The 22,815-nt window shown below is 41.9% G+C and overlaps 1 protein-coding gene across 4 annotated transcripts in view; it reads left to right on the forward strand.

Annotated features, from left to right (window-relative positions):
• SCFD1 (sec1 family domain containing 1) overlaps window positions 1-22,815 on the forward strand; it is a 94,842-nt gene that overhangs the window by 36,244 nt on the left and 35,783 nt on the right. For 3 of the 4 annotated variants that reach the window (XM_061611563.1, XM_061611566.1, XM_061611565.1), the window contains 5 exons: window positions 462-535; window positions 1,602-1,683; window positions 12,586-12,682; window positions 18,568-18,638; window positions 21,062-21,141. In XM_061611563.1, coding sequence (XP_061467547.1) covers window positions 462-535; window positions 1,602-1,683; window positions 12,586-12,682; window positions 18,568-18,638; window positions 21,062-21,141 — 404 coding nt within the window. The remainder of the gene's footprint in view (window positions 1-461; window positions 536-1,601; window positions 1,684-12,585; window positions 12,683-18,567; window positions 18,639-21,061; window positions 21,142-22,815) is intronic. The other variant, XM_061611564.1, reaches the window with a different exon arrangement.

The following is a 22,815-nucleotide window of genomic DNA, read 5'->3' on the forward strand; positions in this document are numbered from 1 at the left end:
GTGTTGAGTGCCTGGAGGGCCATTTTGGAAGTTGCCTGGGGATGGGGGGGTTTGGGGAGGTGTGAGTGAGTGCCTGGTTGTGTGTGTGTGAGAGAGAGAGACTGAGACTGACTCTCTCCCTGAGGGGAGGTCCCTGTGTGTGTGTTTAGGAGTCCTGACTGGTGAGCGGAGCGGCAAGAGAAACAAGTGGAGGACAAAGCCCCCCTATTAATATAAAAACTATTCAACATGAGTTTCTTAGAGCTTTCCATAAAAGATTCCTTATTCATATAATACCCTCTTTGGCAAGGCACACATGAGTTGTAAGTGTACAGCAACTAGCCTAAGTATGATTCTTCTACACCAGTAGGCCTAGATTTATCTTTCTTCAAAACCTATGTAAAATTGGACTGGGTTTTAACCATTTTTAAAAAATTCAAGTATATATGCTGGCTGTTTTTTGAAATTATTTTTCTTCCTAGGGACTAGAAGGTGAAGATGAAGGAGCAATAAGTATGCTTTCTGATAATACAGCTAAACTAACTTCAGCTGTTAGGTAAGTATATTACTGAAATACTCTTAAGTGCTTGGGAAAGACTTGCCATTTAATCACTCTTCTTCCTTATTCATTTTAAAGGATACTTGCCTGACTCCCCTGAGTATGTTCCATACTAGAAGTATAACACTAAGACACACTATAACATCCTCCTAATTGGGAGGATTAGGAATTCTGATTATTGAAATCAGATCACTATAGATTACTTTTTTAAAAAACATTTGCTGAGGTGGATGGAGAAATATGCTTTTTAAGTCCAGGGTCCTGCTCTTGTACTGCAGTTGGACTGAGACAACAGTGAGCATGAGAATAAAGAATTCTCCTCTGGACAGCAGATTATGGCAACAGAATCAAGGTGGCTAGGTTACCAGAAAACTGATTCAGATGGCTGTGTTGACTGCAGCCTTTGTCACTTATGAATTTGGAGCTGAATCTGCAAGGTCTTTGGGATTTAAAGGGTGGGGAAGTCTCACAAGCCTCCAGATCTGTTCTCTGTTCTTGTTGGTTTCCTTTCCAGGTGCCAAAAGCCTGAGATCTGACAGGTTCAGGTATATAGGTGGAGAGTCTTCATCGGAGACATTTTACAAACCTTTCAGTAGCTGGTGACTCAGGTTCAGTCCCTCTCCCCTCAAGTCCCATAGTTGAGAACTCTGTCACAAAGCCAGTGAGTAAGGGGAAGGCAGGGCTTAAAGCAGCATTTCCCATCCTGGTTGCCTTCTGATGTTTTGCACTATAACTCCTCTCATCCCTGATCCCATGCTGGCTGAGATTGATGGAAGTTGCAGTCCAAAATATCTGTAGAGCACCAGGCTGGAAAAGGCTGGTCTAAAATGTGCCCTGGCACAGAGGACCTAAACTTATTAGTGAGATTCAGTTCTCATATCCCAGAGGATGCTACATTGGGGATCCTCCAGTCTTTTTAAAGTATATATCTTGGTACTTCTACTCAAATGTGTATCTATAATGTTTTGGGTTGCTTTCGACAGTGTTTGTGTTTGTAATGCTGAATATGAAGTTGAATTGGATGATATAGTGTGGACAGTTAGTTTGTATGTAATTTCTTCAGCTCTCTTCCAGAGCTTCTAGAAAAGAAAAGGCTCATAGATCTTCATACAAATGTGGCAACAGCTGTTCTGGAACACATAAAGGTATGAAAAACTGCCATTGAAAGCATATTAATCTTTACTAACATACTAAAAGGGATGTTCACCCATAAAATATTTAAAGTAGCTTCTATTTTTAAAATAATGAAAAACAAGAAAGACAACACTAACAGGAACTAGCAGGTTCAAATTAAAATGCCAGTCAAAATAAAAATGTTTACAGAGTATTTGAAGTGAACCACTGAAGTGGGCTGCTATGCTTCCTTTGGGGGAGGAGGTTGTTTCTATAGCTATGATGCTACCACCAAGGAAGCCTTGCTATGAGCAAGGGGATAAAATAGACTTAGCAGATGGGAATGGAGACAGTAGATAAGAGCGGTTCTAGTGAACAGTTGCTTGAGCTGGATTCATCCTGAATGCCTTGAGGCATGTAATTCTACTTAAATTCTTGTCAGTGTGAGAGATTGCAGTCTTTATGGAGAGGCAATGATGCGCCACTTTCTGATTGTGCAAAGGTCAACCTGCCTACCATGATTTTAAAAGTAGTTAGCAACTACTACCTTCATCTCCAACATTTTTGAGAGAGGTTTGTCAGCCAAGAGCAGAACTGTTCACCAATTCAAATTTCTCCTCAGCCACAAACCTACTATGTGACCTTAGGGCAGCTACTATTTCTTGGTTTCCTTTGGGGAAGCTAAAAGCATGAGTCCTTTTAAAATGGTGGTAGTTTTCACAGGATTCTTGAGGGATACAGCAATTTTGTTTTGGGGTCCAGATTCCATAATATAAAGCAGAGGTGGCTAAACCAATGGTCTGAAGGCCTGAAGCAACACCCCCCCCCCCAAAAAAACCCCAACCCTACAAATTTTGGTGGTGGTGGCAAAAAGAAAAAAAAGTACATTTGAATATCTCTGCCCATTACTGTGAGGGGCATGTAAATCACTTACTTCCTGGTCAGCAGATACATCATATTGGACCCAAAACAATACCATGGATTCTATTTTCAGGGATGTGCCTAATTAGTGTGATTTTAATTGAAAGCATTTTTATAATTTCATACTATTTCTTCCCCTCTGGATTTGATAGCAATAACATTTTTCCTGCATGCTTGGCATGGAACAATTTCTGACAACTTTATTAGATAGCTGAATAATAGTGTAGTATTTCCATAGAATCTGACTGAAGTTTAATGTGCAGTAGGTAAAGTTGAGTCATTACTTGATGCCTTATTTGTCACCTCCCTTTTCTGGAAAGTGGTGGCAGGCCAACTACAGCAGCATTTCACATTGGACTTCAATCAAATTCCAAGGCAGGATGTGGTTTGGAAATAATTGCATGGTTAACGATTTCACCCTTCCAAGGCGCAGAAGACAGATGTCCTTATTGAAGTAGATGCCTTTGACACTGCAGAGATGAAGTATTAACGTGTTCCCTCTCTGTCTCAAGAGGGGAGATTCTTAGAGAAAAATAAGACAGACATCATCTAACTTCTGTTATATTTTCATAAAGTGAAGACAGAAAAGGGATATAAAACTCTTATACAGTATAAGACTATCACAGTGAGACAGACAAATGAGTATGTGACCAGGATCTGTCTATTGACAATTCATTGTTTGCAATCTACAACAGCTTCATAAAGATCATCATCAGCTTCACTCCTAGTTCCTGGCCTCCTGATTATCTGCCCTAATAACTATTGTTTTTACTTCAAAACAAAGCCAATATATAAAACTCTTTAGTATAAAGATTTTGGATTACAATGTGGGTTAAGTCTGCACTAGGTGCAACACTATCAGACCAAGTTCAGGGCTCTGGTTTTGGTGTACAAACCCCTATGAAGCTTGGGACCTGAAAGATCATCTTACCCCTTATATTTCCAGTCAGTCACTGCAATCTGCAGGTGAGGGCCTCTTGCAGATACCAACTTATCAGGAGGTCTGTTCTACGCAACATAGGAAGTGGACCTTTAGTGCTGTGGTATCTACCCTTTGGAGTCCCCTCCCCTTAAATATTAGACAGGCACCATCTCTATCTTTACAGCACCTATTGAAGACCTTCCTTTTTTAACAAGCCTTTGAAGTAGAGACCTTATCCCAGTCTGTGTCTGTGTTGGAATTGCTTGTTAAGATGTTTTTAAGCTGTTTTTTTTTTTTAAGATGTTTTTAAACATTTTTGTTTTAATATGCTTTAAAGTGTTTTGTTTTTAACATGTTTTGGTGTGTTTTTAGTGTTTTTGTTTGGCACCCTGAGCTCCTTCTGGGAGGAAGGGTGGGATATAAATTTAATAAATAAACACGTATCCATATGCGCGCACACACCCCTTTTAACTTCAGAATGACTTAGACAAGACTAATTGAGCACAGAATGCAGGTAAATGATTTACAAAGACCTGTTTAGACGGTGTTACTTTGTATACTGTAATGGGAGACCAGGGTTTATAATAATAATAATAATAATAATAATAATATTTAATTTGTGTGTCGCCTATCTGGCAGATAGCCACTCTAGGCGACGTACATTAAAATGGGATAAAATACAATAGTATCAAATGCAGTCACATTAATCTCAATAAATAAAATACTGGACAGTCATCAGTACATTTATAAAAACATTTACATATACAGCATATAATAGATGACAAAATCATGGAGATTAACCCATCCCAAAGATCTCAAAGGCCTGTTGAAATAGCCACGTCTTCAGGGCCTTGCGGAATACATCCAGGGAAGGGGCATGTCAGAGATCAAACGGGAGGGAGTTCCAGAGAGTGGGGGCCACCACAGAAAAAGCCCTCTCCCTAGTACCCACCAACCTAGCTGTTTTGGTTGGTGGGATTGAGAGAAGGCCTTGCGTGGCTGATCTGGTCGGGCGGCATAATTGGTGGCAGTGGAGGCGCTCTTTCAGGTAAACTGGGCCGAAATCGTACAGGGTTTTAAAGGCTAATACCAACACCTTGAATCGGGCCCGGAAAATAACCGGCAGCCAGTGTAGATCAAATAACACCGGCGTAATGTGATCACGGCGGCGGCTGTTGGTAAGTAAGCGCGCTGCTGCATTCTGTATAAGTTGCAATTTCCGGGTCGTTTTCAAGGGTAACCCCACGTAGAGCGCATTACAGTAGTCCAATCGAGAGGTGACCAGGGCATGTATTACGAGTGGGAGCTGTTGAACAGGGAGGTAGGATTGTAGCCTACGTATAAGGTGTAACTGATACCAAGCTGCCCGGCTCTCAGCCGAAATCTGAGCCTCCATGGACAGCTTGGAATCAAGAATGACCCCAAGGCTACGGACCTGGTCCTGTAGGGGCAGCCTCATCCCGCCAAACACCAGGTCAGCATCTCCCAACCTTCTCTTGTCTCCCACAAGTAGTACCTAGGTCTTGTCAGGGTTCAGCTTCAGCCTGTTCCTGCCCATCCATCCACTCACGGATTCCAGGCACTTGGATACGGTCTCCACAGCCCTCTCTGGTGAAGATTTGAATGAGGGATAGAGCTGAGTGTTATCCGCATATTGGTGGCACTGCAGCCCAAATCTCCTGATGATCGCTCCCAGCGGCTTTACATAGATGTTAAATAGCATGGGAGAGAGGATAGAACCCTGTGGCACACCACAATTGAGAGGCCAAGGGTCTGAAACCTCATCACCCAATGCTACCTGTTGACGCCTATCGGAGAGAAAGGAATGGAACCACCGTAAAACCGTGCCTCCCAATCCCAAACTCTCCAGGCGATCTAAAAGGATACCGTGGTTGACGGTATCAAAAGCCGCTGAGAGATCTAGGAGGACAAGGAAGGTGAATTCTCCCCTATCCAATGCCCTCCTCATATCATCTACCAGAGCGACCAAGGCTGTTTCAGTTCCATGTCCGGTCCTGAAACCCGATTGGTATGGATCTAGATAATCCGTTTCATCCAAGTGTGTCTGCAGCTGATTAGCCACCACTCGCTCAATGACCTTGCCCAAGAATGGTAGATTCGAAATTGGGCGAAAGTTGTTTAATATTTGGGTTTGAATCCCCACACAGCCATGAAGCTCACTGGGTGACCTTGGGCCAGTCACTGCCTCTCAGCCTCAGAGGAAGGCAATGGTAAACCCCCTCTGAATACCGCTTACCATGAAAGCCCTATTCGTAGGGTTGCCATAAGTTGGAATCAACTTGAAGGCAGTCCATTTCCATTTTTTCATTTTCAATGTTACCTGATCTGATAATTTTAAAATCATACCCTGTGTAGTAGTTATATTTCTAGGTTCAGTTTGCAGTTGCTTTCCACACTGCCTTAGATCATTTTGAAAAACACAGCAAGAGGAACTGGAAGATTAATCACCAACTCAGGCTCCTGGCAGTTTTTTGGCATATTTCAGTGTTGAGCAAAATTCTGGAAAGAACACACCACTATTTCCCAGGATGGATTAGCAAATGTTTATTGGTAAAGCTTAGAAGAAAAGAAACCTTGTTGTAGGTTAATTGTTTAAGCTGTTAAGTGTTTGACAACTAAAAATTATAGCCAGAATTTAATAGATTTTTTTGAAATGATGGCTGTCCTTTTATTGGAAGCATTCTTGTACTGTTGTTCTGGGCACCATTATGCATTTTTCTTTCCCACTGATTTTAGTGTGAGTTAAACATAAGCAGTGGGTGCATGATCGAAGTCTCAGAGTATAGTATTTCCTTATCTTAATCCAGTTGTGTGGTTCTGATTTCTGTTGAATTTTTTCATGGATCCATAATATTTCCTAAAACAATAATGCAGATTCATGTCTTTTTCTACAAGTTTATTTTAAGATATAATAGAACAAGTAGTTTAATGAAAGGATTCTAGCTTTTAGGCACAGTGTGGTGTAGTGGTTAAGGTGCTGGACTACGACCTGGGAGACCAGGGCTCAAATCCCCACACAGCCATGAAGCTCACTGGGTGACCTTGGGCCAGTCACTGCCTCTCAACCTCAGAGAAAGGCAATGGTAAACCCCCTCAATACCGCTTACCATGAAAGCCCTATTCATAGGGTTGCCATAAGTCGGAATCGACTTGAAGGCAGTCCATTTCCATTTCACTCTTAGCGTAGAAAGATGCAAGGGTAGTTATAGAACTGAAATGTTTATTTATAAACATGTTTGTATACCGCTGTTTCATTTCAAAAACATCAGAGGTTTACAAAGAATAAAAACCATTAAAATTACAATAAAAACATGGTGAACTATTGCAAAGAGACATCTTCTTTACTACCTGCAAACCCTGGCAGAACAGAAAGGTTTTCAGCAGGCATTTAAAGTTTAAAACAGAAGGCGCCTGATGATTCTTTGTTCGCAGAGCATTGCAGAGAACTGGACCGATAACACAGAAGGCTGAATTTCATGTCGGTGTTAAATGAGCCTCGCCAACTTGAGGAATGACTAGCCCCACTCCTGCAGATTATCTCGGTGGTTGAGTTGGGATATAAGGGTTCAGGCAGTTCCTAAGTTACCTTGGATCTAAGTTGTTCAGGGCTTTGTAAATTAATCCAAGGACCTTGAACCTGGCTTGGTAGTAGATTAGCAGCCAGTGAGGATGTTTTAAGAGTGGTGTCACATGTTGACGGCCATGTGCCCTCCTCAGCAGTTTGGCCACCACATTTTGCACCAGCTGAAGCTTCCGAACCAGCCCAAGGGCAGCCCCACATAGAGTCTATTCCAGTAATCCAGCCTTGAGGTTACCAACACATGGACTATGGTGGCCAGACTATCCCTGACCAGGAACAGCCATAACTGACGAACCAGACAAAGCTGATAAGCAGGCACTTCTAGCCACAGAGGATACTTGAGCCTCTAATTACAAAGATGAATCAAAGAGTACCAGTAAGCTATGGACCAGTTCCTTCAGAGGGAGCACGACCCCATCTAGAACGGGAACCTTGCCTATCTGCAGGACATAGGAGACACCTACCCAAATATACTCTGTCTTCACAGGAATCAAGCACAGTTTATTGGCCTTCATCTAGTCCACTACAGCATTCAGACACTGATCCAGAGCTTTCACAGGCTCTCCTGATTCAGATGTTGTAGAGAAATAGACCTATGTCCAGGATCCACAGGCAATCTTTACACAGGTCAGGTACAGATCTAGAGTATAGACGTTCCAGCATGCCTTCCAGCCTTAGCACTGGGGTTTTTATGTGGGAGCTGCTGAACCACACCCCTGACTCAGCTGACTCCCATTCATCACCTGCAGGCAGACCTTTACTCCCAAGGAGTCTGGGCCTGTAGTCAGGCACTCCTCTGGATGGACTGGGTCTCCATCTGGCATCTAAGGTGACACCTCTTTCCTGAGCTCAGGGACCATGCAGCCTCAATGTCAGAGACTGAATTTGCCACAGGGTAGACAACCTGTCCCAGGCCTCATCATAGGAGCCTGCCCCTCACCCTCAGATGGCGCCTAAACCAGGGCTGGGTCCATGACTGGAGCCTTCCGGTCTTCCTCCAATGAGAACTCCCCTGGTTGGGATCTGACAGTGCCAAAAAACAACTACTACCTTCCCATGTATGGTGGCCATTGTGAGCCTTTTTCCTTTGTAGAGACCTGCAGCCATTCTAGAAAGTCATTTGGTTTGCTTGTACATCTCACATAGCCCTGAACTCTGGGTTGCAACTTCCTTTTATGCACACTGGACAGTTCAAAGAACTGTTGTCTCACTCAAGAATGGACCCACTTCCTGTGTATCATTACAGTGGCGAACTGGCTGCCCACTAAACCATTTCCTCAGTAGGTGGGCCACGAGCAGATGAGTCCCGAAAAAGATTAGTCAGTCCTGGTTTGGATTATTGTTGTGTATAGGGCTGTCTTTGAAAATGACCCAGAGACTTAAGCTAGTCCAAATTAGAGCCGTATACTATAGCCAGCATGAATGTTTTGCATTCCGCAATGTTAAATTGAAAATACCACCCATGCCATTCTGATGCTTCCCATAAGCTCATTTCAAAACAAACCTTACAAAACTTATAGTCCTGAACTCAGAAACGCTTGCTTAACAACACTGTACATTTCCATGGCGATACACAAAACAGTCAGTCAGAATCAAGAGTTCAAAGTGTAAAAATAGAGGAAAAAACAGAACCCTTTTGGACTTTTTTCTTTCAGAGTTCTCCTAATTTGTTGAAATTAATTAAAAATCAGCCATATTCACAGAGTACTTGTACTCCTATTACTGACCTTGCACCATACTCTGACCTTCTAAGGTTTAAAAGTTAAAAAAATGTCTGGTCGATTTTTAATTAATTAAAGAAATTTAGCATTGGAGTCAGTGATAAGCCTGGGCATGTGCAATAAGAATCAACTGTCAGTGTTCTAAAAGCCAGACTCACAGCTGTTTGGCTTGGCTAATCAGGCCACACCAGACCTTCATTTCACTTGAGACAGTCATGGCTTCCCCCAAAGAATCCTGGAAAGTGTAGTTTGTGAAGGGTGCCAAGAGGAGACTCCTATTCCCCTGACAGAGCTCCAATGGCCAGAGTGGTTTAACAGTCAGCCACACTGATTGAAGCTCTGTGAGGGGAACGGCGTCTCCTAGCAACTCTCAGCACCCTTCACTGACTACACTTCCCAGGATGCTTTGGGAGAAGCCATGACTGTCTAAAGTGTAATAAAGGTCTGGTGTGGATATGGCCAGTGATAGCTTTGGTTTAAATTTGGGTGGGAGACTACATGTGCATCCTGTAGAATAAAAAGGTGGGGGAAACGCTGAAAAACAATGATACTGTTCACAATGTTTTCCTTTCAGAAAGGAAAGGGGCTTCCCCTCTGCCCAGTACCCACCAACCCAATCTCCTCTCTTCCCCTCCCCGCCCCTCCCACAGGTCAGTTTCACCTATCCTAAGCATGAATGCACATGAGTAAATCCCATTGAACTTAAAAAGCATGCAAATGATCAAACCTACCCTCCTCCCTCCCTCCTTCCGTCCCCCTTTCTTTGTCCCTCCCTCCCCATCCCCTTCCAATTCCTTCCTCCCACCCTCGCCCCTACCCTCCTCCCCCATGGTCAATTTTACCTAAAGCATGATTGCATGGGAGTAAATCCCATTGAACTAAATAAGCATGCAAATTATCACACCCGCTCTTCCCTCCCATCACCTCCCTTTTGCTCCTGCCCTGCCCTTTATTCGCCCCCCTTCCAATCCCCTCCTTCTGCTCCTCTGTCCCCCTTCCTCATTTGTTCTCCTCTCCCCTCCCCCATCGTCAGTTTTACCTACCCTAACCATGATTGCAGGGGAGTAAATCCCATTGAACTCAATAAGCATGCAAATGATCAGATCTCCCTTTCCACTCTCCCTTCCTCCTCCCTTCTTGCTCCCTCCCCCCCTGCCCAATCCAGCCCTCCCTCCCCCCCCCCTGGTCAGTTTTACCAATCCCGAGCATGATTGCACCGGAGTAAATCCCACTGAACTCAATAAGCATGCAAATGATCAATACCTTCTCAGCAAACTTGCACGGTCCCATTTCTTACCTCCCAGATTAAAAAGCAGAGAAATTCATTAGTACGCAAAAAAAACCTTGCGGTTTAAGAACGTACCTATAGCCCACAGATATTTATATGAAACTTTAAAAAGCAGGGAAATTGGGCAGCTATAGTGAATGCACCAGGGGAGTAGGAGACCTGACCTACTCTCTGAGATACTGGACTCCCTTACGTCCTACCAAATTCTTCCAAGCTACACAGGAAGTGGATTGGACTGTGAAAGACCAAAATTGTGTTTGCATTTTTACATATTTGTAGGGCAGATATGTCAGAGAGGCATTCAGGTTTCCTGCTCCCCCGGTGCATTCACTATAGCTGCACAATTTCCCAGCTTTTTAAAGTTTGATAGAAATATCTGTTGGCTATAGATATGTTCTTAAATCCCAAGGGTTTTTTGCCTGTTAGTGAATTGATAACTGGGACTGGATGCTTTTATCATGTTATACCAGTACTTTGTCATCTGTTCTGGCTTCCATTTTGCTTTCAGACCCAATTTAACGTGCTGATTTTTACCTTTACAGCTTTAAACAGCTTGGGTTTAGGTTACTTGAGGAATCACATTCTCCCATATATATTTGAATTCATTTTCAAAGTCCCCTCTCTGTATGCCCCTCCCAGCGAGGTGTAATTGCTGGCTACCAAAGAGGGGGGCTTCTCAGTGGTAGCATCCCAGCAGGAGAATGCTCTTTGCAGAGAAGACATTTACCCACAGAGAATTTTTGCATGATGTTTGTGGGGATTCTGTTCTCCATTCAGAAAGCACTTGTTTTTTCTCTTGACCTTCAGTCTCTGTGCCCTTAAGAGGGATGTATGTAGTCCAAGTCCCTAAGCAAGATTCACATGGCTCACCTTGCCACCCACTTTGTACTGTTTTGATGGTGGGTAAAAGCTTTTTTACTCTCCCAGGCTTTTAAAGAGATTTTTTATGGTGTCTAAAGGCTTTTGAAGGTTTGGAACCTTGAAAATTTTAATATAGACTGCTTATGCTGCTTATAAGTCTTACTGTTTTGAATTATTTTTTAAAAATTCTGCTTTTGGATTTTTATGGTTTTAAATTATGTGTTTTTGTGTAAGGTGCCCCAAAAACCTTTAGTTATGGGGCAGGTTATAAATGTCATTGATAAATAATAATTGCAGCATTAATGTCAAGACACCTGCCAAGTGACTCTTGCTTATGGGCTTGTACTCACATTCCTCTCAAGGGTGCAGATGGATTAGAAGTCAATAGAAAAACCAAGTGACTGGTAAGTGGAGAACATAATCCTTATTAATCTCATGCAGAAATTCTTAGTGGAATAGTTTAACTTGACTTGGTCTAATTGTACTCCCTTCTGAGTATGGAAAAGCATGGAAAAATAACTTTAAAGACAATTTGAAAAGTGATCTCTAAACAATTCCAGTGGGTCTAGGTATAATTTCAAAAAGTTTAGGTATTTTTACATGTTAGCTATTCCTGGAATGTAGGTGGGTTTTATCTTCTCCTTAGAATTGTTTTTATATATTAGTTTAGCCAGTCACTAATCAACCTAATTACGCATTAAACAACTTGGTGTATTTTACTAATTACTCTGTGCATAATCTGATAGTATTAAACAACTTTAACTGTGAAAATCCCAGGGCATTATTTAAAGGCACATGGTATAGCAACCATACTAAAGATTAATAGGTCAATGCTTGGATGTGAGACTACCTGGGAACTTATTATATGCTGATTTGACTTTAATAAAGGTAAAGGTAAAGGTGTCCCCGCACTTGTAGTGCGAGTCATTTCCGACTCTTAGGGTGACGTCTTGCAACGTTTACTAGGCAGACCGTATATATGAGGTGGGATTGCCAGTTCCTTCCCGGGCCTTTCTTTACCCCCCAGCATATGCCGGGTACTCATTTTACCGACCACGGATGGATGGAAGGCTGAGTGGGCTTCGACCCCTTTTACCAGAGTTTCGACTTCCTCCTTCCGTTGGAATCGAACTCCGGCCGTGAGCAGAGCTTCGGCTGCGTTACCGCCACTTACCACTCTGCGCCACGGAGGATCTTAATAAAAGAAAGGTGGATATAAATGTAACTTTAAAATACCACCTTAAGACCATTCTGAGTGTTACTTTCTTCCTTCTTATCATGGGAAGAAGAGAAACACCAAACTAGCATATCCTATAGTTACTTGAATGTCGGGTCCCATAATTCAGTCTTTTTTTTCCCATGGTAGGAAGGAGTCTGCAAGTATGATCCTGAGGTCTCTGTCTCTCACCAGAGGTTATTCCAGTCTAGAATAAGCCCTTATGAACAGACACTTAGGCTGTGATCTAGTACACACTTACCAAGGGAGTAAATCACATTGAATCCAATGGAGCTTGCTTCTGAGTAGACATGAATTGAATTGTAGCCTTAGTCTCATGTAAACATTAAAATTCCTACTACAATAGTATTCTAATGATGAATTTGTTTTTATTTCATTAAAAGACACGGAAACTAGATTTGTATTTTGAATATGAAGAAAAAATCATGAGCAAGTCCACGTTGGATAAATCACTTTTGGACATGATTTCTGACCCTGATGGTAAGTTTAGAAAATTGATTTAATGTAACGTTCTTTGCTGTTCCTAACATTTGTGGGATTGTTGCCATACAAGCAAGTTCTATCATTCAAAGAATTTCAGCCTGAGACCTTGAAACGCCATTGCCAGTTGGAGTAAGGTGTGACACCTATAATATGCTTTAAATGTTCATACCTTTTTAAATTTGGCTGAGCTTTCTGAAGTTTATATGTTCAACATACAAACTAAAGTCAAAGGGTAGGCCCCAGCCAAAGTCTTAATTTTCAGCTTTCAGTTCAGTATAAAACCAGTTAAAAATTAGTTTCAGTTTTAAAAAAGGTTTTCACAGAGAGTCCCAGAGATGCTTTGACTGCCTACCCCCACACATTGTCTGCTCCCCTGATAAAAATCCCCATTCCCAGGATGGTAAAACTGATCTTAATGCCTCTCCTTTCAAATTCCTACTCAGTGGAATTAGGCGAATCGAACTCCTGATCTAATTGGCTGCATTAGCAGCTAGGGAAAGCTAGCCAGGGCTATAAATTTAGAACATCCTTGCAAGGGAGCTTGCTCCACGAGCAAGAGGGGAGCTCAAGCTGACTCAGCATCTTGGTCCCAGTGACAAAGCATCAAGCCAAGGTAACAAAAAGTTTTGTAGGATGAGGAAGCTAGGGCAGACTACTTTACTTTTAAGAACATAAGAAGAGCCTGCTGGATCAGGCCAGTGGCCCATCTAGTCCAGCATCCTGTTCTCACAGTGGCCAACCAGGTGCCTGGGGGAAGCCCGCAAGCAGGACCCGAGTGCAAGAACACTCTTCCCCTCCTGAGGCTTCCGGCAACTGGTTTTCAGAGCATGCTGCCTCTGACTAGGGTGGCAGAGCACAGCCATCATGGCTAGTAGCCATTGATAGCCCTGTCCTCCATGAATTTGTCTAATCTTCTTTTAAAGCCATCCAAGCTGGTGGCCATTACTGCGTCTAGTGGGAGCAAATTCCATAGTTTAACTATGTGCTGAGTAAAGAAGTACTTCCTTTTGTCTGTCCTGAATCTTCCAACATTCAACTTCTTTGAATGTCCACGAGTTCTAGTATTATGAGAGAGGGAGAAAAACTTTTCTCTATCCACTTTCTCAATGCCATGCATAATTTTATACACTTTTATCATGTCTCCTCTGACCCGCCTTTTCTCTAAACTAAAAAGCCCCAGATGCTGCAACCTTTCCTCGTAAGGGAGTCGCTCCATCCCCTTGATCATTCTGGTTGCCCTCTTCTGAATCTTTTCCAACTCTATAATATCCTTTTTGAGATGAGGCGACCAGAACTGTACACAGTATTCCAAATGCGGCCGCACCATAGAGTTATACAACGGCATTATGATATCGGCTGTTTTATTTTCAATTCCTTTCCTAATTATCGCTAGCATGGAATTTACCTTTTTCACAGCTGCCGCACACTGGGTCGACATTTTCATCATGCTGTCCACTACAACCCCGAGGTCTCTCTCCTGGTTGGTCACCGCCAGTTCAGACCCCATGAGCGTATATGTGAAATTAAGATTTTTTGCTCCAATATGCATAATTTTACACTATATTGAATTGCATTTGCCATTTTTCCGCCCATTCACTCAGTTTGGAGAGGTCTTTTTGGAGCTCTTCGCAATCCCTTTTTGTTTTAACAACCCTGAACAATTTAGTATCATCAGCAAACTTGGCCACTTCACTGCTCACTCCTAATTCTAGGTCATTAATGAACAAGTTGAAAAGTACAGGTCCCAATACCGATCCTTGAGGGACTCCACTTTCTACAGCCCTCCATTGGGAGAACTGTCCATTTATTCCTACTCTCTGCTTTCTGCTTCTTAACCAATTCCTTATCCACAATTCCTTTTCCCCTTTGCGACCTAACAAACCCTAAACTCCCTACTAAACTAACTCAGTAACTTACAAAAACAGATAAGCTGGAAGATAGCAGGGATGTGGGGGCTATCCAGTGTATTGTCCAGAATGTCACATGCATGACTGTCTGCCTGATGGATAGAAGTCATAGGTGTGTCCTTGATGCAATGAGCTCCTTGGCCTTCAGAGAATGAGTTCCTTTTCTTGAGGTAAGTTGATTGACTTAGAAAAATTTGGTGGATAAGGCCTTCAGGGATGTGATAGCTGTGTCTCACTCCCATGGTGACGACTTCCCTGCTGTCATGGAGAATGAGGTCTCAGGGAAGAGAGCAATGATCCTGGAAATGAGACTTGTTACTTGGGAGACAAGCAGTTACCTTCTCATTTTAATGATACTCCTCAAGGGGGCAGGGGGATCCTGGTAGTGGGTGATTTGATCATTGGGGACTTAGATAGCTGGGTGTATGATGGGCATGCAGATGGAATGGTAATTTACCTGCCTGGAGCAAAAGTTTCAGCTCTCAAACATCATCTGGATAGTCTGGTAAATAGTGCTGGGGAGGAGTCACTGGTTCTGGTGCATGTTGGCACCAATGATGTGGACGAACTGTAACTATGCAGCCCTAGAAATAAAACTTAGATTAGGATGTTGAAACTCAAGACCTTCAAGGTAACTCTGAAATGCTACTGGTTCCACATGCAGAGCCCTGGAATAGTCTCAATGCATTGATGAGAGAGTGATGTCAGAAAGAGGGGTTTGGTTTTGTTAGGCACTGTGGAACATTTTGAGACAAGTCAGGCTTGTACAAAAAGGTAAGACTCCACTTGAACCTGGATGGAACCACGCTTTTAGCACTTAAAATCAAGAGCAGCTTTTAAACTGATAAATGGGGTAGATATTGGGAACCAACAGGAACTTAGCAAGGTCTGGTTTGGAATAAATAATCCCTCAGGAATAAGGGACAAAATCTTTATGGCCATCTAAATGGCAGAGGGGTGGAACTAGACAATTAGAGTGCAGGGGTACATAACAAATAAAAGAGGCTAAAGCACAGTGGGGTAAAACACGTGCCAAAGACATTTCAAGAGAGACATTGTATTTAGGTGTGTATATGCTAGTGCTGGTAGCCTCCAAGCCAAGGTGGGAAAGCTGGAGTGCTTGGTCTTATAAGACAGCATGGATATAGTGGGCATAACAGAAACCTGGTGGAATGGAGAAAACCAGTGGGACACAGCTATCTCTGGATATAAACTCTATATGAAGGGCAGGGAAGGGCATACTGGAGGTGGTGGTGTTCTGTATGTCAGAAGAAGCACAGTCCAACAAGCTAGAAATCCCCCAAAAGGCAGATTCCTCCACAGAATTATTGTGGGTGGGGATACTGGGCCCCATGAGTAATTTAGAACTGGGGATGTGCGGACCAAAATGCCCATGGGGATCTGGAGATGAAGAATAAAAATGAGGCATGCAGTGGAGAAAGGAGAATAGTAATTTGGGACTTCATATAGACTGGTTATATGTGTATTCAAGTACTGACAAAAAGATAATTTCTAGCTACCCTAAATAACAGTACCCTAGAACAGTTGGTTATGGAACTGACCAGAGGGGTGGCAACCTTGGACTTCAGTCAGTGGCACCAAAGACCTGGTGTGTTGCTGAACTGATTGGAAACAGTGGCCTTAGTGCTGTCAAATTCAAGATACAAGTGGGCAATTAAGACACAGCCACATTCAACTTCAAAAGAGGAAACTTCCCAAAAATGAGAGAATTGGTAAAAAGGAAGAGAAAATGAAAAATGTAGAAAGGCAGATCTCGCCAGAATGCTTGGGGGTTGTTCAAAACCACAATAATCTAAGCTCAGCTGTAATGTATACCACAGATCAGGAAGGGTACCACTAGACCAGTATTGTTAATGAGCATAGTCAAAGGGTATTAGAAGCAAGAGGGTATTAGAGGCAAGAATGTAAGCCCTTCCTGTTAGAGCAACTGGGATGTCCATGCTAGGATACCACCAATCCACTTATGAGAAGAAACATTCAATTGCATGGGACCGCAATACCTGGTGGAGCGCCTCTCCCAATATGAAACTACCCGTACACTGCGCTCAACATCTAAGGCCCTCCTCCGAGTACCATCCCATCAAGAAGCTCGGAGGGTGGTGACTAGAAATAGGGCCTTTTCAGTTGTGGCTCCCAAACTATGGAATGGTCTCCCCGATGAGGTGCGCCTGGCGCCGACGCTGCTATCTTTTCGGCGCCAGGTGAAAACCTTTTTATATTCCCAGGCATTTTAATGCGTATTATTATATGTATTGTTGTATTTTGCTACTGTTTGATTATTTTTGTTTACCTTTGTTGGTTTGATTCTATTGTATTATTGTATTTATATATTCCTGATTGCTTTATTTTATGTACACCGCCCAGAGAGCCCTTGGGCTTAGGGCGGTATATAAATTAAATTAATTAAATAAATAAATAAATCTTTGTTTTCCCCCATAAAAGTATCATTTTTGGAGTAGTTCTGTGCCCATCCCTATTGTATGTTTGTACAGTTATTCTTGTGCTCTTTCAAGAGTGAAATAAGCATGACTATAATACCAAGACAAACATTACATCTGCTGCTCAGGGTGGGGAAATCTACAAAAGCCCTTTAGTAGAGACAGTATTTCTTAATTTTTATAGAATGAAATCACATATTGTATTTAGCTTGTTCAGTTTTTCCTATTGACAGATGTCTGCTTTTTTATAGAGGATAAATATTGATAAACCTGATTTTTAAGCCAAAATGAAACATTAAATATTACAATTTTTTTTAGCTATTTTAGAAAATTAAGAAGCTGGTCTGAGATGTTTAAAAAGAGAGGAGGAGAGGAGAGAAACTCAGCTGACTCGACTGCAGTGTATTTCTACTGTGCCGGTTCCTTTTTTATGTGACCTCAAAGTAAATCCTAGTTGCCAAGAATAAAAACCATAAGGGCATCCTTCTTTCAGACATGTTGATTAATTAATTCCTACTGGGAGGAAGGGCAGGAGAATACTAAGTGAAATGGCAGTGACAAGCTAGAGTTGTTGCACCATTCACTGTACAGCCAACACTGAATTATGAAAGGGTACATTGTTACCACAGTTTGGTTTGTTCAAACTCTGTTTTTTTTAATTTTATACTTTATTTAATATCAAGTATGGCTTACAAACTGTTTGAGCTTCACATATACGAAAACCATAATGTGCTTGGTTGAGACAAGGAAAGTAGAACTGAGTAACAGAAAGGGGTCTTCATCAAACAGTTTTCTAAGCTTTATAGACCATCCCCAGTTGTTTTGCTTTTTTATTTTTGACTTAATGATTTGATTAAAAAAAAAAAAAAAGACTAGCTGTTTCCAGTGTTGAGATCATTTTTTTCCTTTGGCTTCATGCTAACTGTTGCTGTAAGATTATCACTTAATAATAGTTTGCTTTATTTTGGTGAAAATTATTATACAGAAAAAAGCAATTTATCATAATTCTGATCTTCTGCCATATCACAAACTATTTTTAAACTGTCATATTAAGCACTACTTCCAAAAGCAGTTTGCCAAATGGTGGGAAGGAATAACTTTTTGTTTGGTTTTGTTAAACAAATCTAAAACCTGGTTGTGCTCATCAAACTAATTCACATTGCTTTTGATCTTGAAGGTTTAATGTTACGTAGAAAAATAGTGTACATATATATAACCTGAGTAGTTTTATTATCACTTTCTTCAAGATAGTATACAACTCTTCTTGACAAATCCTCCTCTCAGATTGTATCTTCTCATACTTCAGGCTTCTTGGGTACCCTTTTTGAAAGGGCCTTTTGCTGCTTATTTATTTAGTGCTTTATAAATATGTTTTGTTGCATGTTCCTAAACTTTTTTCATTTGATACAGCAAGTTTTGCTGCCTGCATATGATATTACTATAATATACTGAATTGCTTTTTATTAGATGATTAGGAAAAAAAAAATTTTTAAAAGCAAAGCTTTTCTCTACTCAGCAGGAACTGCAGAAGACAAGATGCGACTGTTTCTTATCTACTACCTGAGTTCAGTACAGTTGCCTTCTGAGGTATGTATTTTTTATGAAACACATTTGCATAATTTCATGCCTAATTGCAGATTTTCTAAACAGTTCATGCACAGACTTAATATCTCAGACTATGGTTTATGGCCAGTAGGAGTGGAGTTTGGTAGCTGGTTCCTATCCATTTGAATTCCAACAGTCTGGCTTTCAGTATCGATCAGCCATTTTTTTGTTCCCAATTGTTTGCACAATTGCCAATTCACAGGTTACATAATAACATAATTGCTAACAAAAATGCTAATGAAAATGCTTAAGCTGTAGGCAGTTGTTCCACTGGGTTAAGAATGAATCAGTTTAGAGGAAAGCTGATTATGAAGACAATAATGTAAAATTTGGAGCAATTTTTTTAAAGTGCCAGTTACAGCAGTGTCCTGCCTCAGGAAATCAGTGCCCGTCTGAAAAAATGCAGATTGTTGGATTATGTCAAAATCCAGTAATCCAATTTAGCAAATGTTCACCCCCATTCCTAATGGATAGTGGTACATCCAAATGCAGTCCTTATAGTTACTATCCATAGTTAGCTCTGAAAAGGAAGGGAGGGAGGATTTAAGGGAATAGAAAGGAGACCTCAACATATTTTTGATCTGCTCACAAGGAGTAGGACATCAGAAACATTGGTCTGCACCAGTCTATAGTCGTGACTGGCAGAAGGGCCACCTTATTCTAGAATCTGAGACTGCAAGCAAAATCTCTGGATTCAAGATCAGTGAAAGGGCTAGTCCTGCCCTCAAGTGAAAGTCTGAATGCACACTGGATTAGAGGGAAAGAGTTAATGGAAAATTGAGACCCACAATCCAGGGGATTGGTAGCCAATTTGTGGCTCCCCTTCAAAGTAATGGCAGGAAATTGTTAGCATTTATAGTATTTTTTAATAATTATATAGTTCACTTCTTAGCCTGTAAATAGGTTCAGCTTAAAAATATTAAAATGCTATAAATGAACTAAATAGTATTTGAAGTGGTTGAAGATAATCTGTACAAAAGGAAAATCTCTTTTAAAAAAATCACTAAAAGCTCTCTGAGCCATGGGCCCAAAAGATTCATCTTCTGTGCTACTCTTTGCTAGTCCCATGTGCCCAAGGAGGCTTTGGATTTGCATTTGTCATGTAGCATGCCCTGTGATTAACTGCTTTTGAAAGAAGAAAAGGGAGCTGGAAGAATGTAACTCTTTTAGTCAAGACCTGTATGAGATATATTTTCTAAAATATCATAGGACTAATTGACACATGCAAAGAAATCAGATAGTACAGCCTGTAGGTGGAGGGTCCATACTTCAATGATTCTTGATGTTGAAAACTTTTCTGCAGAAAGAAGAGTAACCTGTGAGACTTCAATGCTAACTTGGGTCTTACCTAATGAGCTTTTTTAAAAAAAAAAATACAGTCAGTTTCCATGCAAGTCGGTGCAGCATGAGACTTCTGTATTCAGCTGATTGCTTAATTGGTCTGGGAGGAAGTCTGAGGGGGCAACTTAAGTAGATTGACTTTTGCTGCATCCTGAGAGGAATAGAGAACTTTTGGCTTGAAATCCAAACTAGGATCACCTCTGACCTGCTATATTAACATTGGGCTACATTGCAGAGCTGCTATAAGCACAACCTTCCAACCTGCTGTGGAGTCTTAATACCATTAGACAAAACTGCAGAACTGTTGTAAACCACTTGGTGTCTGACCTGTAGTATTCTGTGTGAATTACATTGCACAATGTTTGTAAGCCACTCTCTCCCAGTTCTTTTGGATTTTTCCCCTACAGATGGTTTGTGCATCAGCAAACTTTGGGGCTACCCAAGTCTGCAGGTACTTCTGTTTTGTGCATGGGTGCTGCTATTTTGGCTACATAATGGCAGGCACTCTCCCCTGAAATTAGAAAATAACATATAGGCTATGGTACAGAGAATACCATGCACTGATTTTTCATGTAATGATACATGAAATATATTTTTTAAACCAAAAAAATGGTATCTGTTTTTCAGGAGTTTATATTGGTATTATGTTGTTAAGATTCTCAGGTATACAGAGACTTCCCTCTAAAATGTAGGCATTGCAACATGACAGCATGAAAATGGCCCAGTTCGTGCATCACTTTTAAACCATAGTTAAGAAGCTTAATTAGAGATTCAAGTGGTATGCCAATAAAGCCAGTAAATGCTTTTGCCCATGTGTTTCAACACATCTTAATTTGCCTTCATAGTAATAGTGTGTTGTTTATTTTTGTTTTAAATTAAATGTTAAAATGTTTACTGTACATGGCACTTTTTATATTCACGCTTGTTTTGAAGATAATGAGCATTTGCTTATTTCCTATGCCCTGAAGTCAAAACATTAGATTTATAATTGGAAATAAAAATAGCAGTTCACTGCTATATATAGAAGACGTGTAACACATCTCAAATTTCCTGTTTGATTCCAGGCAGATTTGGAACAATACAAAAAAGCGCTGACAGATGCAGGGTGTAACCTTAGCCCCTTAAACTACATTAAACAATGGAAGTAAGTTGATTTTGTTTTTGTTTTCATAAAGCAATGAAATAAATTATTGCAAGCACTTAAAGAGACCAGGAGTTGCAAGAAAAGGTCTGCTGTCCGGCTACTGGAGACTCCATCTAGCCCCCCTCTTTTCTTACACATTCAGCAGAAAGTGCATTAGGCACTACCATGGAGGCTACAAATTTGCTCTGTTTAAAAACATAATGCCCCAGGTTTTTAGGATTGTGGACCAGCAGCCAGATTCAACATGTGCTCTTCTCAGCAGCCTGGTCACATTTTCATAAACATCAAAGGGTTTGGAGGGGGTCTTCACAGTGATAGCAGAAATTTTCCCTATGAGTCCGGCCATCACAACGGGTTTTAGCTCCACCTATCGTGCGAAGGCAAGAATGTCTTTGAAGTCAAGACTAGGGGCGTCAGTCCCCTCCCACTCTCCAGTTCATTCTTGCCTTTCGTACGAACAAGATTGAGATCTATATAGCGTAGCGATTAGCTAAGTTCTTTTGGTGTTTGTTTGTGTGTTTGTTTGACAGGGCGCGGAGGTATTGTCTCTTGTGTGTCTCCAAGTGTCCTCCTTCCCTCCGTATTGTGTTTAACTGCGTTTAACTGTATCCGAAATTTGGGGAATTCTCTTGGGGAGCCTTTTTCCCTTGCCCGGGCAGTTTGTTTCCCCTTTTGGATTACTCCCCACCCCTAGGAGAGACCGCGGCTGCGGATCCTCCTCGTCCCTTCGCTTTTCCCTTTCTCTTGGGCTCTGCGCTTCCCCTGGGACTTGCAGCTGCAATTCCCTTCTAGCGGCTTGTCTTGCTGGGCTGCCTTTTCTCCGCACTCTGTGACGCTCTCGGAAGACCGCGGCTGCGGTTCTTCTGATCTCAGCGGGAGCTTGCGGCTGCGGCTCCCGCCGTTACCCCGTCACCCGTTTTAGCCTGCCCGGGTCCGTTCTCGCCCCACTGAAACCTGTGGCTGCGGCTATTTCATTAGTGCCTTTACCTGAGCTCTCCCTTTTACCTCAGCTCACCCTTGCTACGTGGCTTTAATTTCCCACCGCGAAGGGCTTTGCAGACGGTGACGGCAGCTCCCTCTGCGGCGGCTGCCGCATTTCCCCTACTGCCTGTTCCCTCCTGGGGGGTTTTTAGAGCTGCTAGTGCGGTTTTTGGCCTCGCGGTTCCTTCTGCGAGACTGTGCTGGGCAGCCCTTCCCCCAGTTCGCTTCCAGACGGCCGCCATTGCTCCTTCTCTCTCCCATTTTTTCCCGCTCTTTTTTCCGGGCGCCATTTTTTGAATTCAAATTTCCCGCCTTTTTTGTTACCCTTATTAACCATCGGATACCTCCCCTGCAGGCTATCTATCCGTATGTGTGTTGTATACGTGCTGCAGACAGACTTACACAGGGCTGACTTACACACAATTTTACTGTGGCTGTAATCCTAGTGGCTGGATTATATTATCAAGGCTGGAGCCCCAATCCTAGTGGGCTGGATTGTATTATCAAGGCTGGAGCTTTAATCCTAGTGGCTGGATTGTATTATCAAGGCTGGAGCTTTACTCTTAGTGGCTGACTTGTACTAAATCTGATTTATATTGGTATATCCTGCCCCCTCTGGGGCCGTGAACCAAGCCTGAAACCCAGCCTACAGCACTAATCTGAGTGTGCCAACTCTTAAAAACAGCCTATATT

This window comes from Rhineura floridana, chromosome 2 (genome assembly GCF_030035675.1).
Source record: "Rhineura floridana isolate rRhiFlo1 chromosome 2, rRhiFlo1.hap2, whole genome shotgun sequence".
Lineage (NCBI taxonomy): Eukaryota > Metazoa > Chordata > Lepidosauria > Squamata > Rhineuridae > Rhineura > Rhineura floridana.